Source organism: Drosophila takahashii, chromosome 3R (genome assembly GCF_030179915.1).
Source record: "Drosophila takahashii strain IR98-3 E-12201 chromosome 3R, DtakHiC1v2, whole genome shotgun sequence".
Taxonomy (NCBI): domain Eukaryota; kingdom Metazoa; phylum Arthropoda; class Insecta; order Diptera; family Drosophilidae; genus Drosophila; species Drosophila takahashii.
In genome coordinates, this window is record NC_091681.1 from 19,896,044 (window position 1) to 19,909,409 (window position 13,366).

Here is a 13,366-nt window from a genome sequence, read left to right on the forward strand (position 1 = left end):
TGTACACTAACAAGGCAGTTTTAAAAAAGAAATTCACTTATAATAGGTTTTTATATATTTAAATAGAAGTGAGAAAAGCACTTCAAAAAATCCTTATAAAAAACTTTTCCGAATTTAAAAAATATATTTCTGTAGAATGCTTAAAAATGCGTGTGCTAACGGGGATGTTTGGTTGGTTAGAATGGAATAGTCGCATAAATATTTATGCTGCAAATTTAACAAGCTGATGTTGCTGCCTTGCTGCTATGTTGCAACAGCTGCGACAGCCAACGAAAAAAATTTGCACAAACTGCAACAGCAGTAGCAGCAGCAACAACAGGGGTAAACTTTCGCACCCCCTGAAACCCCCTTTTTGACTGCATTTGCAATGCAATTTCAACACGAAAGCTGCGGCTGTTGCTTTTGAGCACGTTTACCTGTAATGGCATGCCACCAGCAACAACAATTGCAGCCACGGGGGTAAAAAGGAAAAGGATGTGGAAGTGGAAGCGGCAGCGTGTGGATGCATGCAACATTTAAAAGTTCATTGCCGTCAACATTCATTATTAATGACAGCGCGCACGGCGCCAAACTAAAAACAAGCAGCAAAATGCAATCAACGGCGACAGCAGCAACAGCAGCAACAGACAGACAGCAGCAACAGCAACACCTGCAATAGCAACATCAGCAGCAACACCTGAAGCAACAGCAACTGTAACAATAGTTAGCAAATGCATAATGCATAACCAAACATCCCCCAAACATCAAAGCGCGCCCCTTTTCCATTTGCTACCGGAAAGCTTTCTTTAAATTTTGCGTTAGCCAAGAAATTAGTTGCCGCATTCATAAATAAACAAAGTCACTCAGCAAACGACAAGAGCTAACCAACTATTTTCCAATTGCAGTTGAAAGTACAAGAGGCCATGCGGAAAAAGGAAAAATTTCAACGTGAACACGAGGAGGTAAGTGACTTGAACATATCCAAATATTCAAATACCCGAGTATCCTGTGACCACAAGGCAAAGATTTATGCCTTCAAGATGTCTATTCCAAAATTGATAAATGCGAATGGCAAACATTTGCAGTGGCCAGGGATAAATCAAGCATATTTGTTCTGGGCACTTTTCACAAATTAAATAAACATAAAACACTCACAGCCCGAGGGTTGAAGTTGACCGAAGTAGTTGGGAGCCAGTAGGTTTGCACTATTAATTTCACAGATTCCGTAGCTTTATATTTGCATGCATTAGACACACAAACGGAAGAAACAGTTGCAATTGCACAGGCCAAAAGGTTTTGCTTGCTTTTCCTGCCCTCCAGCCAACAGTGCGTTTCAGTGTTGTAAGATTATAGTAATTACAAATCCAGAAAAAGGAATTGTGTGATATATGTATAGGTGTAGTTACAAAAATAAAAAAACAATAATTAGGATTATTTATAAAAAGATAATAAAGTTTACGTTGTAGCGAACTACGTTTCGAGAGCTGGTGTAATTTGTAGCCTACGTTGAGCACGCGCTGGTTCCGGCATGAGTTACCAGTAGAGGGGGGTCGGGGATAGGTTTTAGGAACGCTGCTACTTGCTCTTTACAATAAATCCTTATTAATTCGCGTGCTTAAAGAAGAATCTCCGAGGACTAAACTGGACTATTGACTAGCAAAGGACAGACAAGGACGAACAAGGATGTAGTGCCTTTATGCCAGCGGTTGTTTGTGCTGACGTGCCCTCCCTACCATGATCACCATCGACCAGGTATATTTATGGCGATCCCTAAAAGGCGACTACACTTTACACGACAGATAACATTCGACGACGCATGGCTTCCCTATTGACTCTACTCAACTTCAGTGAACATTATAAATTTTATTTTTAAACATAGAATAATCCTATTAACTGACAAAAATTAATTCTAAACAAGAGCATTAGGATCCTAAGAAGTGATTAACATATAGATTGAACTTAAAAATGCGAATTTAATGAATAAAAATTAAATTTAGCGATCGCTGAATATTTCAGTGCTCATGTATATAACATCTAGCTTTTACATGAAATAATACAAATGTAGAGAGCGGGTATAATGGGTGTAGGTATGTAAAATTATGGCATTATATGTGTGGCTTAAAACTTTATATTATTGAGCAGGGAGTTGTGGTTTGGGCTTTATGGGGAGGACATTTTTTTGGAGTTTGTAGTTTCTTTAATTTCTTTTTTTTTTTTTTTATTACGGCATTTAGTAAGGGGTGAATTTTTAATTTTGCAACAAGTTAAATTTTCTCTTTAGACTTTTGATTTATTTAAAAAAGGTAGTTGAGATTCTTATGACATTAAATCGACTCACTTTGTTTTCCCACGATGAAGCGCTTCTCGAAGGGGGCCTGTGAAAGAGAACCTCAACTACATAAGAGATCGCTAGCGTTACTCTCATTCGCCTTACTCGTACTCTACAGCGGTACGGTACTCTGCCGTTAAGGTATGGGAGAGGGAAGGGAAACGTACATGGGAAGACGGGACTGCTCAGCTCTAATGCATATTTTCCCTGTTATTGACCTACTCTCTTGATTATAACTATTCTCTTAAATTACTTAAACTAAAATTCAGCTTCAATCTGCTTCTAGTTGCGTATAATGACGCGTAAAATTCGAAACTTTAAGTTTTAAATGTAATTCGAAATGATTTTGTATTTGAGGGGTTGATTAATTCATTTTTTTTTTCTTGGGCTATATTTCCCTACGGCTTACGGACGGTATTGCCGGTAAATGGACCCTAGCCTAAATTTCGCTGGCTACTGGGCTATTCTACAACATATAAACGTAGATGTAGAAAGTAGAATAAATATGTAGATAATATAAATATAAATATCAAATTCTCGGCGCTTTGGTTGCTGCTGAGGGATCTCGGATTCTGCTGCTGCTGCTGGTGCTGATTGATCGGTTGGCCTTTTGCGATTTTGAGATTGCTTCCGGTTGGCCTTTCGTTCTGCAGACGCCTCATACGCCCAAGCCTGGCTTTTGGCGGACCGGGGTTATGTAATTAGGTGCCACCTAAAAACATTACGGCGTTCAAACACCACTTTATCAACTTCTCGCACTCAAAAAACTTACCCACTAGGGGTTGGCACTTTAGCACTTGTGTTTTTTTGGTTTTTAAGCCACTTGTAACGGCGATTGCCGGGAATTTTGGAAATTTTGGATTTCCTTTAATTTGTGTAACTTTGATCTTTGCACTTGCAACTAACTTCTTCTTCGATCCACTGGTAATTTTGGTGTGACTCCAAACGAAATTGACTTCGGGTCGGGACCCTGAGTCCGACCTGTAGCTCAAGCCTACTCACCAATTTGGTGAAGTTTTGGGAGTTCTGGCTCAAGAGACTATATTTTCTACTAAACCATGTAGACCAAACTCTGTTGCCTACTTTTGGGCCGAAAGCAATCTTAGCCAAAAGACAAGCAATCCTACAGTTCCCCCCCACCAAAATCTCACTTGGGGTGAGCTATCGACACAAGGGAGATCCCAGCTTGTCTTATTGTCGCAAGTCTTTCGCGTGGTATTTGCCAATTAACCTTCCCTGGAGGTCCTCAATTTCATAATAGGCCAAACCCAGTTTTTTTCGGATCCTAGACTTTATAAAAACCGGTGCTAGCTTTGAGCTAAAACCCTTTGCGAAGTTGCTTTGCTGGAAGTTCCGGCGAAAGACCTCTTGACCCGGTCTGTAAGACACAATTCGGCTCCGCAAGTTATAAGCCCTTTCATTCCTTTCCCTTTGGGCTTCCATCGAATCCTGAGCCGTACGCCTTATTATGTCTCGCGAGTCATCCTTACTGAACTGTACATTTCTATCCTCTAGCAATCCTAGCTCCCTAATGATTTTATATGATTTTCCATCTACTACCATGTGCTGCCCAAAAACCATTCTGTACGGTGTCGTTTTTATGGCCGAATGAAAACTTGACCTCAACGCGCAACAGATGCTACTAAGTTTACTATCCCAGTTCTTTTGACTCGGATCTATGTACGCCTTGATGGCAGCTAACACCGATCTATTGACCCTTTCTGAGGCGTTGGCTTGTGGAGCGTAAATCGCCGTATAGGAGTGTGCGATCCCATATCTCTCAAGTAAAGCGTTGAACGCCACTGATTTGAACTGCACTCCATTATCGGAAATAATAGTTTCCGGTACGCCAAAACAATGGAAGATTTCTTTTTCAAGGAATGGAAGAATAGCCTCTGTGGTAAATTTCTTTACGGCTTTCAGAAAGGGAAACTTTGAAGCATGATCGACTACAATAAAAAGCCCTATATGCCCTTCCGAGCTACGCGGATACGGCCCTAAAAAGTCGACGTAGAGCCTTTGAAAAATCCTTTCAGATTGGCCAGTATTTCCCAAGGCTGGTCTCAAAGTCTGACTGGGATGCTTTGTTGTCTTGCACACTTCGCACCTATTGACAAAATCTTTTACATCTACCGCTAAATTTGGCCAATAGAAATATCTTCTCAAGTTTTCTAACATTTTGGCTATGCCACAGTGTGCTGCTAAGGGATCTTCATGCGTTTTTTTTAACAAATCTGGAACTAGCTCTTTAGGAAGCCACAGCTTCCAACAGGATTCATCTGCCACTTTCTCGTCTGCAGCGTGCTCAGCGCGACGATAAACAAACCCGTTGCTGACCTTAACCTCACCTAATTGCTGTACTCCTGTGGAAATAGCTGCTTTTAGATCTTCGTAGTTTTTCCCTTTAAACTCACTAGCATCCATATCCACTAAACTAGATATTTCTAAGACCGAAAGGTCTTCCGTAAAAGTCCTTGACAAGGCGTCTGGCACTACATTTTGGCTTCCTTTTCTATGGCTGATTTTGAACTTAAATCCCTGCAGTTTTAGGGCCCATCGTGCAAGACGAGAACTGAGGTCTCCCTGGGACATAAGCCACTTTAAGGACGCGTGATCCGTTATAATTGAAAACTCTTGTCCCTCCACATATGCCCTGAATTTTTTTACCGCCAAAACAGCTGCCAAACACTCCTTCTCTGTGACTGTGTAATTTGATTGACATTTGTTTAGTTTCTTGGACATAAAGGAGATTGGAACTTCGTTTCCCTCGGCGTCGTCCTGCATTAGAACAGCGCCCACTCCAGTGTTGCTTGCATCACAATGGATGGAAAACGGAGCGTCAAAATTTGGGCTATGCAACACAGGGGCCGTACACATGTGTTCTTTCAAGATTTCAAAAGCTTGTTGAGCTTCCTCAGTCCAAGCAAATTTCTTTCTGTTTCTGAGCGTATCGGTAATTGGAGAAGCTAAAGCGGCAAAGTTTTTTATAAATTTATTGTACCAACCCGTCATTCCTAAGAAACGGCGAACCTGTTTCATGGAGCGAGGGCTAGGGAACTCCAGAATTGCGGATATTTTATCTGGGTCTGTGCCTACGGTTCCATGGCCAATCACATGTCCCAAGTATTTAACCTCCTTGATACAAAAATTGCTTTTTTCTACGTTTATGGTCAATTTGGCATTTTGAAGGTGAGACGCAACCTCTTTCAGAACTTCTATATGTCTTTCAAAAGTATCTGAGACTATTAGTAAGTCGTCTAAGTACACAAACACCTCGTTCCTTAGAGACGCTGGGATCACCTTATCCATTAGCCTACACATAGTCTGGGGAGAATTAGATAGCCCAAAGGGCATAACAACAAAATGATAGAGGGGTCTTCCAGGCACTGTGAATGCTGTTTTGTCCCTTGAATTAGCATCTAGCGGGATCTGCCAAAAGGCGTCTTTTAGATCCAAACTAGTTATGAATTCTGCTTTTGGGAGCCTACCTAAAATTCCATTAATAAGTGGCATTGGATATGCGTCTTTAACCGTCACTTCATTCAGCTTTCGGCTATCAATACACAGCCTTACTTTACCAGGTTTCTGGACCAGAACTACTGGTGAGGACCAAGCGCTGGACGACTCCTCTATTACACCTAGCTCTAGCATTCTATCCAGTTCCGCATACATAAGTTTTTCCGTTGCCGGAGATACCGCATAGTGCCTTTGTTTTATGGGTTTTGCTTGAGCCACATCAATGGAGTGTGAGAGTAGTTGGGTCCTTCCCAGACCTTTCGCCGCGTACGACGGGAAAAGCTTAATTGCACGAAGTAGCGCTTGCTGCTGGTCAGGCAAGAGCTCACGAGATATTGGCTCTTCTAATGCTGCCACTATTGGATTGTTGCCCCGGAAGGCTTCGGGTAATAACTGGAAATGCTTCCAAAAATCTATTCCTAGATACAAATCTCCTGCTAGGGATGGTACTATATAGAAGGTTAGTGTTTTCTTTTCGCCCCGGAAGGACACTTCTGTAGTTAGCCGACCACTTATCGGTTGGGATTGCCCGTCTGCTGTTCGAATTCCTGCTGTTATTCTAGAGTATTTTATATTTAGTTCTGGTAGCTCTGCAGCCAGACTCCCACCTATGCAGCTGACTGACGCTCCAGTGTCCAGTAAACCAACTACCATTTTGCCCAAAATTTCAACCTGCGCGTAAGGCCTGAAATCGTTAAGTTGCCCCACTATGGCTGAGAGCAACAGCTTGCGTTCTTTCTTTTTTAAACATTTGTAATTGTCCCTACGGCTTGTTGAACGAGTGGTATGATTGCTCTCTAACTCAGTTTTGGAAGAAATCTGGGCAGTTGATTTTGGTTTTGGGGTTAGTGAAGTGAATCTAGTTGGTCGGTCATCGTTGCCTTCGAGACCATCTGTTTGCGTGCCTTTGTGGCACGCTCTGCTGAGTTTTTTGACGGGTGGCACTTGATGCAGGTATGACTGTACTGGCCGTCTTCTCCGCATCCGAAACAATACACCCGCTTCGGTACTGGGCACTTGGTATGTGGATGTCCCTTTTCTTTACAGTTCCAACATCGCAGATTTATGGCCGCTAACTCTTGATCTTCATCTGACTCTTCGCTCTCTGTTACTGTCTCTACCTGACATTGCACCTCACAGACTTGCCTCCTGGGTGGTCCGTGGCGCGGTGTAAATCCTTGCGGCTTTCCTACGGTTTGCATAAAAATTTCTCGAGTCCTTACTAGTCGTCTTAATTCTTGCACAGTTCGGGTATGCTCATACAAAATCTCATGTTGGACTTCTGGAAGGAGGTTCGCCCGCAAAGTTTCAACCATTGCTTGCTCTGACATTGGTTGCGACAGTCTATCTGCAAGGGCAGCGATTATCCTATGGAAATCATCGAAAGTTTCGTTTCCCCGTTGCTTCCTTTGGTCTATTTCCGCTCGAATGTTCCTGTCAGTTCTATCGTCTTTGAATTGGCCTTTAAGTCCTTCAACTAACTCGAACCAATGCACTGCAGATACGCTTTTATGAAAACGCCAATACCAATCGCTCGCGATTCCGTCAAACAGCAAATTAGCATTCTGAGCCACTAGCTCAAGATTTCCCTCCAATGATTGTCCTGCTAAAGCTTCTACTCTGTATATAAAGTCTTCGACAGTCATTGGCCCTTTTCCTGAGAAGCGTAGCTTCCAACCAACCATGATTTGAGCAATCTTATCTGGCCTTAAGGAGCTGCTTGCTGAGGCAGGCGAATAATTGCTACTACGATTCTGACCTAGATTTGGTGGACCTTGAGGATCGGTATTACCTTGGTTATACATCGGGTCTAACATTATCTGGTTAGGCGAAAAATTGGCCGCTTGGGCTTGCGAATTCCCTGCGAACGCTTGGGTCATGGTTCTTGTTTGTTGAGCCAAAGCATCAGCGAAACATTTTGTTTGCTGGGCCAATGCAGTCGTTAAGGCTTCTGAAATGGCTACCCTGATAGTTTCGGCCATTGCCGACTGAAAATCAGTTTGAGGTTCAGTCGGGGCTGAAGACGGTTGTTGGTCGTTACCAGTAGGCATTGTGATGTCGCTTGATGGTTTGCCTTGATTAGCTTTCGACCTAGTCACTACGTTAAGTGGCACTATTGGAGTTTTGGTTCTCGAGCCAGAAGGTTTAGTTGGAGTATCAACTGCTAAATTCTCCGCTGATGCGAAGGATAGTGAGCTAGAGCAGACAGGACAGATTTTTGTTTTCCCCGCTTTTGTAGCGAAGCAATTTCGGTGAAAATCGTGACCGCACCTTGCGTGTAGCAATTGGATCGGAAAGGAAATAGGTTTTGCGCAGATCTGACAAACGTTCTCTACTATTTTATTTAAATCTTCTGTGCTGTGTGCTAGGGACATTTCAACAAGACCTACAGCTCCGGAATCTTGCAATAATAATTGAAAAAAATATCTACCTAATAATAAAAATAAATAAATAAAATAAATAAATAATAGTAAGCAAAAATAATAAATAAAGAAAACTTAAATAAATAAATAAATAATCGAAAAAAAATCAAAAATAAAACTTTCAAAATTTGGGGTGCCATGCAATCGTTTTCTGCTATCTTTTTGTAAAGTTCCTTGTCCTGCTAAGTCCTGTCGGTAATGAAATTGAATACTATTGACTCTAAAAAATTTTTAATAATAAAATGGAATTGCAAGTGGAAGATGACGTTTTCAGATGACGAACTATTACACAAAAACAATAAAAAGGTTCACCTCAAGGCAAACGGCAACAAGAGGCTCCTGTAATATCTGGATTTCCATGTAACAGATTCACTAATCTTACATTTAACATCTTGTATCAAATAACTTTTTGCAACTTGTATTATATACAGACTCTACCAGACACACCAGGCAAACGGCCAAAAGTGTTCTGTACAATTCCGCCTAAAACTCCACTACAAAAAGATTAATACGCAAAACAAAAATAAATTACAAAAAAAAATTGACTAGAAAGGTAAAAGATATCGTTTTCAGATGACGATCTATTAACGAAAATACCTACTTAATCGGTTCACCGCATGGCAAAACGGCAACATCCGGCTCCTATTGTTCAGATTCGCGAAAACAGACTCTTTATCTTACATTTAACATCTTGTATTAATTAAATTATTGGACTTCGCATAAAACACAGACTATACCAGATACACCAGGCAACCGGCCACAAGTGTTCTGTACAATTCCATATAAGACTTCAGTACAACAAAACAATTAATACTTCCCACGCTAAAAGACGGGATGGCAAATTTATTAAGCCAATAAACAACGCCCTATGCGTAAGTTTAATTAGGTAGCGGCGTTAAAGCTAAATAGCTAAAACTTTTCCAGCAGCCTAATAGTATGCAAGGAGTTTTGATCCGTAAATCACTCCTCGCCGCACCTAATCTAGAGGATGAATGCTGTGGAGATTCTCTTGACTAACGTCTGATGTTACTGACGGTTTTAAATATTTTTTTAATGGATCTGGCCTTGCCGGATCGAACTGTCGCCATGACAGAATCGGGCCACACACGTTTGGGCGCCAAATAATTTTATTGTTATATATTAGAATACTGTAGCGAACTACGTTTCGAGAGCTGGTGTAATTTGTAGCCTACGTTGAGCACGCGCTGGTTCCGGCATGAGTTACCAGTAGAGGGGGGTCGGGGATAGGTTTTAGGAACGCTGCTACTTGCTCTTTACAATAAATCCTTATTAATTCGCGTGCTTAAAGAAGAATCTCCGAGGACTAAACTGGACTATTGACTAGCAAAGGACAGACAAGGACGAACAAGGATGTAGTGCCTTTATGCCAGCGGTTGTTTGTGCTGACGTGCCCTCCCTACCATGATCACCATCGACCAGGTATATTTATGGCGATCCCTAAAAGGCGACTACACTTTACACGACAGATAACATTCGACGACGCATGGCTTCCCTATTGACTCTACTCAACTTCAGTGAACATTATAAATTTTATTTTTAAACATAGAATAATCCTATTAACTGACAAAAATTAATTCTAAACAAGAGCATTAGGATCCTAAGAAGTGATTAACATATAGATTGAACTTAAAAATGCGAATTTAATGAATAAAAATTAAATTTAGCGATCGCTGAATATTTCAGTGCTCATGTATATAACATCTAGCTTTTACATGAAATAATACAAATGTAGAGAGCGGGTATAATGGGTGTAGGTATGTAAAATTATGGCATTATATGTGTGGCTTAAAACTTTATATTATTGAGCAGGGAGTTGTGGTTTGGGCTTTATGGGGAGGACATTTTTTTGGAGTTTGTAGTTTCTTTAATTTCTTTTTTTTTTTTTTTTATTACGGCATTTAGTAAGGGGTGAATTTTTAATTTTGCAACAAGTTAAATTTTCTCTTTAGACTTTTGATTTATTTAAAAAAGGTAGTTGAGATTCTTATGACATTAAATCGACTCACTTTGTTTTCCCACGATGAAGCGCTTCTCGAAGGGGGCCTGTGAAAGAGAACCTCAACTACATAAGAGATCGCTAGCGTTACTCTCATTCGCCTTACTCGTACTCTACAGCGGTACGGTACTCTGCCGTTAAGGTATGGGAGAGGGAAGGGAAACGTACATGGGAAGACGGGACTGCTCAGCTCTAATGCATATTTTCCCTGTTATTGACCTACTCTCTTGATTATAACTATTCTCTTAAATTACTTAAACTAAAATTCAGCTTCAATCTGCTTCTAGTTGCGTATAATGACGCGTAAAATTCGAAACTTTAAGTTTTAAATGTAATTCGAAATGATTTTGTATTTGAGGGGTTGATTAATTCATTTTTTTTTTCTTGGGCTATATTTCCCTACGGCTTACGGACGGTATTGCCGGTAAATGGACCCTAGCCTAAATTTCGCTGGCTACTGGGCTATTCTACAACATATAAACGTAGATGTAGAAAGTAGAATAAATATGTAGATAATATAAATATAAATATCAAATTCTCGGCGCTTTGGTTGCTGCTGAGGGATCTCGGATTCTGCTGCTGCTGCTGGTGCTGATTGATCGGTTGGCCTTTTGCGATTTTGAGATTGCTTCCGGTTGGCCTTTCGTTCTGCAGACGCCTCATACGCCCAAGCCTGGCTTTTGGCGGACCGGGGTTATGTAATTAGGTGCCACCTAAAAACATTACGGCGTTCAAACACCACTTTATCAACTTCTCGCACTCAAAAAACTTACCCACTAGGGGTTGGCACTTTAGCACTTGTGTTTTTTTGGTTTTTAAGCCACTTGTAACGGCGATTGCCGGGAATTTTGGAAATTTTGGATTTCCTTTAATTTGTGTAACTTTGATCTTTGCACTTGCAACTAACTTCTTCTTCGATCCACTGGTAATTTTGGTGTGACTCCAAACGAAATTGACTTCGGGTCGGGACCCTGAGTCCGACCTGTAGCTCAAGCCTACTCACCAATTTGGTGAAGTTTTGGGAGTTCTGGCTCAAGAGACTATATTTTCTACTAAACCATGTAGACCAAACTCTGTTGCCTACTTTTGGGCCGAAAGCAATCTTAGCCAAAAGACAAGCAATCCTACAACGTGCAGGCCAAAGCCGCCATAAACTGTTATTTTTCTTTTTTGAACTTGTGCGGAAATCCATTCATAAAATTTGGCCTAATTGCGAAACATAAATGCAAGCAACTTATAGTTGCGACACGCACTGTTTGCACTCGTATTTGTTTTTGCAATATATAAATGCTACGACTCCTACATGCACAAGCCAATTAAAAAAGCTATTAAAAATATTTGATATAAAAACAGCAATTATTCCAAGGCATAAAAGCCCGAAGAGAAGACCAGGCCAAAAGCTCGAGCTGCCAAATAAATGTGTGTGCGATGGGATGGTGAGTGTGAGTGGCGAGCAAACATGCAAAACAGAGGCAGACAAAATGTTAAGCACACAGATACTCACCAACACCAACAGCAACTCAGCCCAAAACGAGCCAACAAAAACAATGAAGTGCAACGTGGCGAATGATAAACTTTGGTCTGTCATAAAAAGTGTACTTTCCACACTTGAAAACGTTGTCCAAACGAAGGACATGATAAAAACGAATGGGCGTGTCGCTGAAAGAGACTAACTTATTTATTTATTTGTATGCCGAGAGAATTAAATGCGAAAGCCGAGCAAAATATTTCATGTTGATTGCTTGATACCTCGAGGCTGATTGATACTATAAGCCCCCGTAGAGAGCTGAGATTTTTGCAGGGCTTAAAACCGAAATCGATTAAGGAAATCATTACTGCCACAGAGCACTCGACATCTTCAATCAACTTGGCAGCAGCAGGCATAGTTAATTATGCCAGTTATCAGGCTCAATGATGGATGCGCAGCATACTGATGCGAACTTATATACGCAGAACAGAGTTACACAGGAAAAAAATTTAAATTATGAGCTAAACAAAAATGAAATAGTTTAATAATAATTATGTTATTATGTTCAGATAATAATTAACTCTTATTCGAAGAAGATTTAATGTCTTAAATAATAGAACTTAGAAATGATATGCTAATCAACAGATTTAAATAATATTATTATAACTAAGTTATTATTTTACTTTAAGTGGAAGAAGATTTTATCTCTTAAATATTAGGATTTTTTCTCGGTGCACTCGCACAAATTGCGTTGCTGCACGACAATTTGTCGACTGTTTGCCAGTCCGGGAAAATGTGTGCTCCTAAGCAAGGGCAATAATTTTTGTGCATAAATGAAAAGCACACAAGGGTTGGGGGTACGACGATATATACGGGAATACTACATAGTTCGGTGGGCGGGGCTTTTATAGGGTGGTGGGCTTTCAGGGGCTTTGAGGGGCCTGGGTGTCACATTGTTATTGTTGTTAGTGCTGATGCTACTGCTGCTGCTTAACTTGTGCAAACAACATTCTGTTTGTCTAATTGTAATTGCTGTTTTTGCAGCCCCCACATGGAAAGGAGGCTGCTGTTCAGGCCTTGTTTTCCATTTGGCCAGGAAAAGCTGAAAAAGCTGTGTGTGTGTGTACCGAGCAACATGAAATATTTATGATGGGAGTGGGCTAGAAATTCTTTTTTGGTTTTTTTCTGGGGTCTTTGCATTTGGCCAGGCAATTAAGCAGGCGGCCCCCAGACTCTAGACCTCAGATGTGATTAGAATTGTAAGAAAAGTGCCAGTGTCTTCTTTTGGCCACGTAAATTTCAATTTGGCAACGGAAAGATCTAACCAATTGTGTGGGAGTGGAGCATATAACATCCCCTATCTCAGTGCCATTTGAATGCATTTTTAATGCGACTGGCCAAAAAAGCTTTTAGCTAATTTTTCAGCGCCCCGCTTTTATTGCTTGCTGTGTTCTCTATTTCTGTTTCCCAGCTTGTTGGCCCTGGCATGCTTTTCGCTATTCGGCAGCATAGCAGAAACATTTTCATATATGCTCTCGGAATTAGTATGCAGCGCACATAGAATGCCATTATGCTGCAGGACACTCAGGACATGCCGTGCCCAAAAACAGAAAAATAGGAACAAGTAGCACATT

The 13,366-nt window shown here is 40.9% G+C and overlaps 1 protein-coding gene across 5 annotated transcripts in view; it reads left to right on the top strand.

Annotated features, from left to right (window-relative positions):
- LOC108064435 (Shal K[+] channel interacting protein) overlaps nucleotides 1-13,366 on the top strand; it is a 166,997-nt gene that overhangs the window by 142,209 nt on the left and 11,422 nt on the right. For all 5 annotated transcript variants that reach the window (XM_044394310.2, XM_044394311.2, XM_044394312.2 and 2 more), the window contains one exon: nucleotides 885-941. In XM_044394310.2, coding sequence (XP_044250245.1) covers nucleotides 885-941 — 57 coding nt within the window. The remainder of the gene's footprint in view (nucleotides 1-884; nucleotides 942-13,366) is intronic.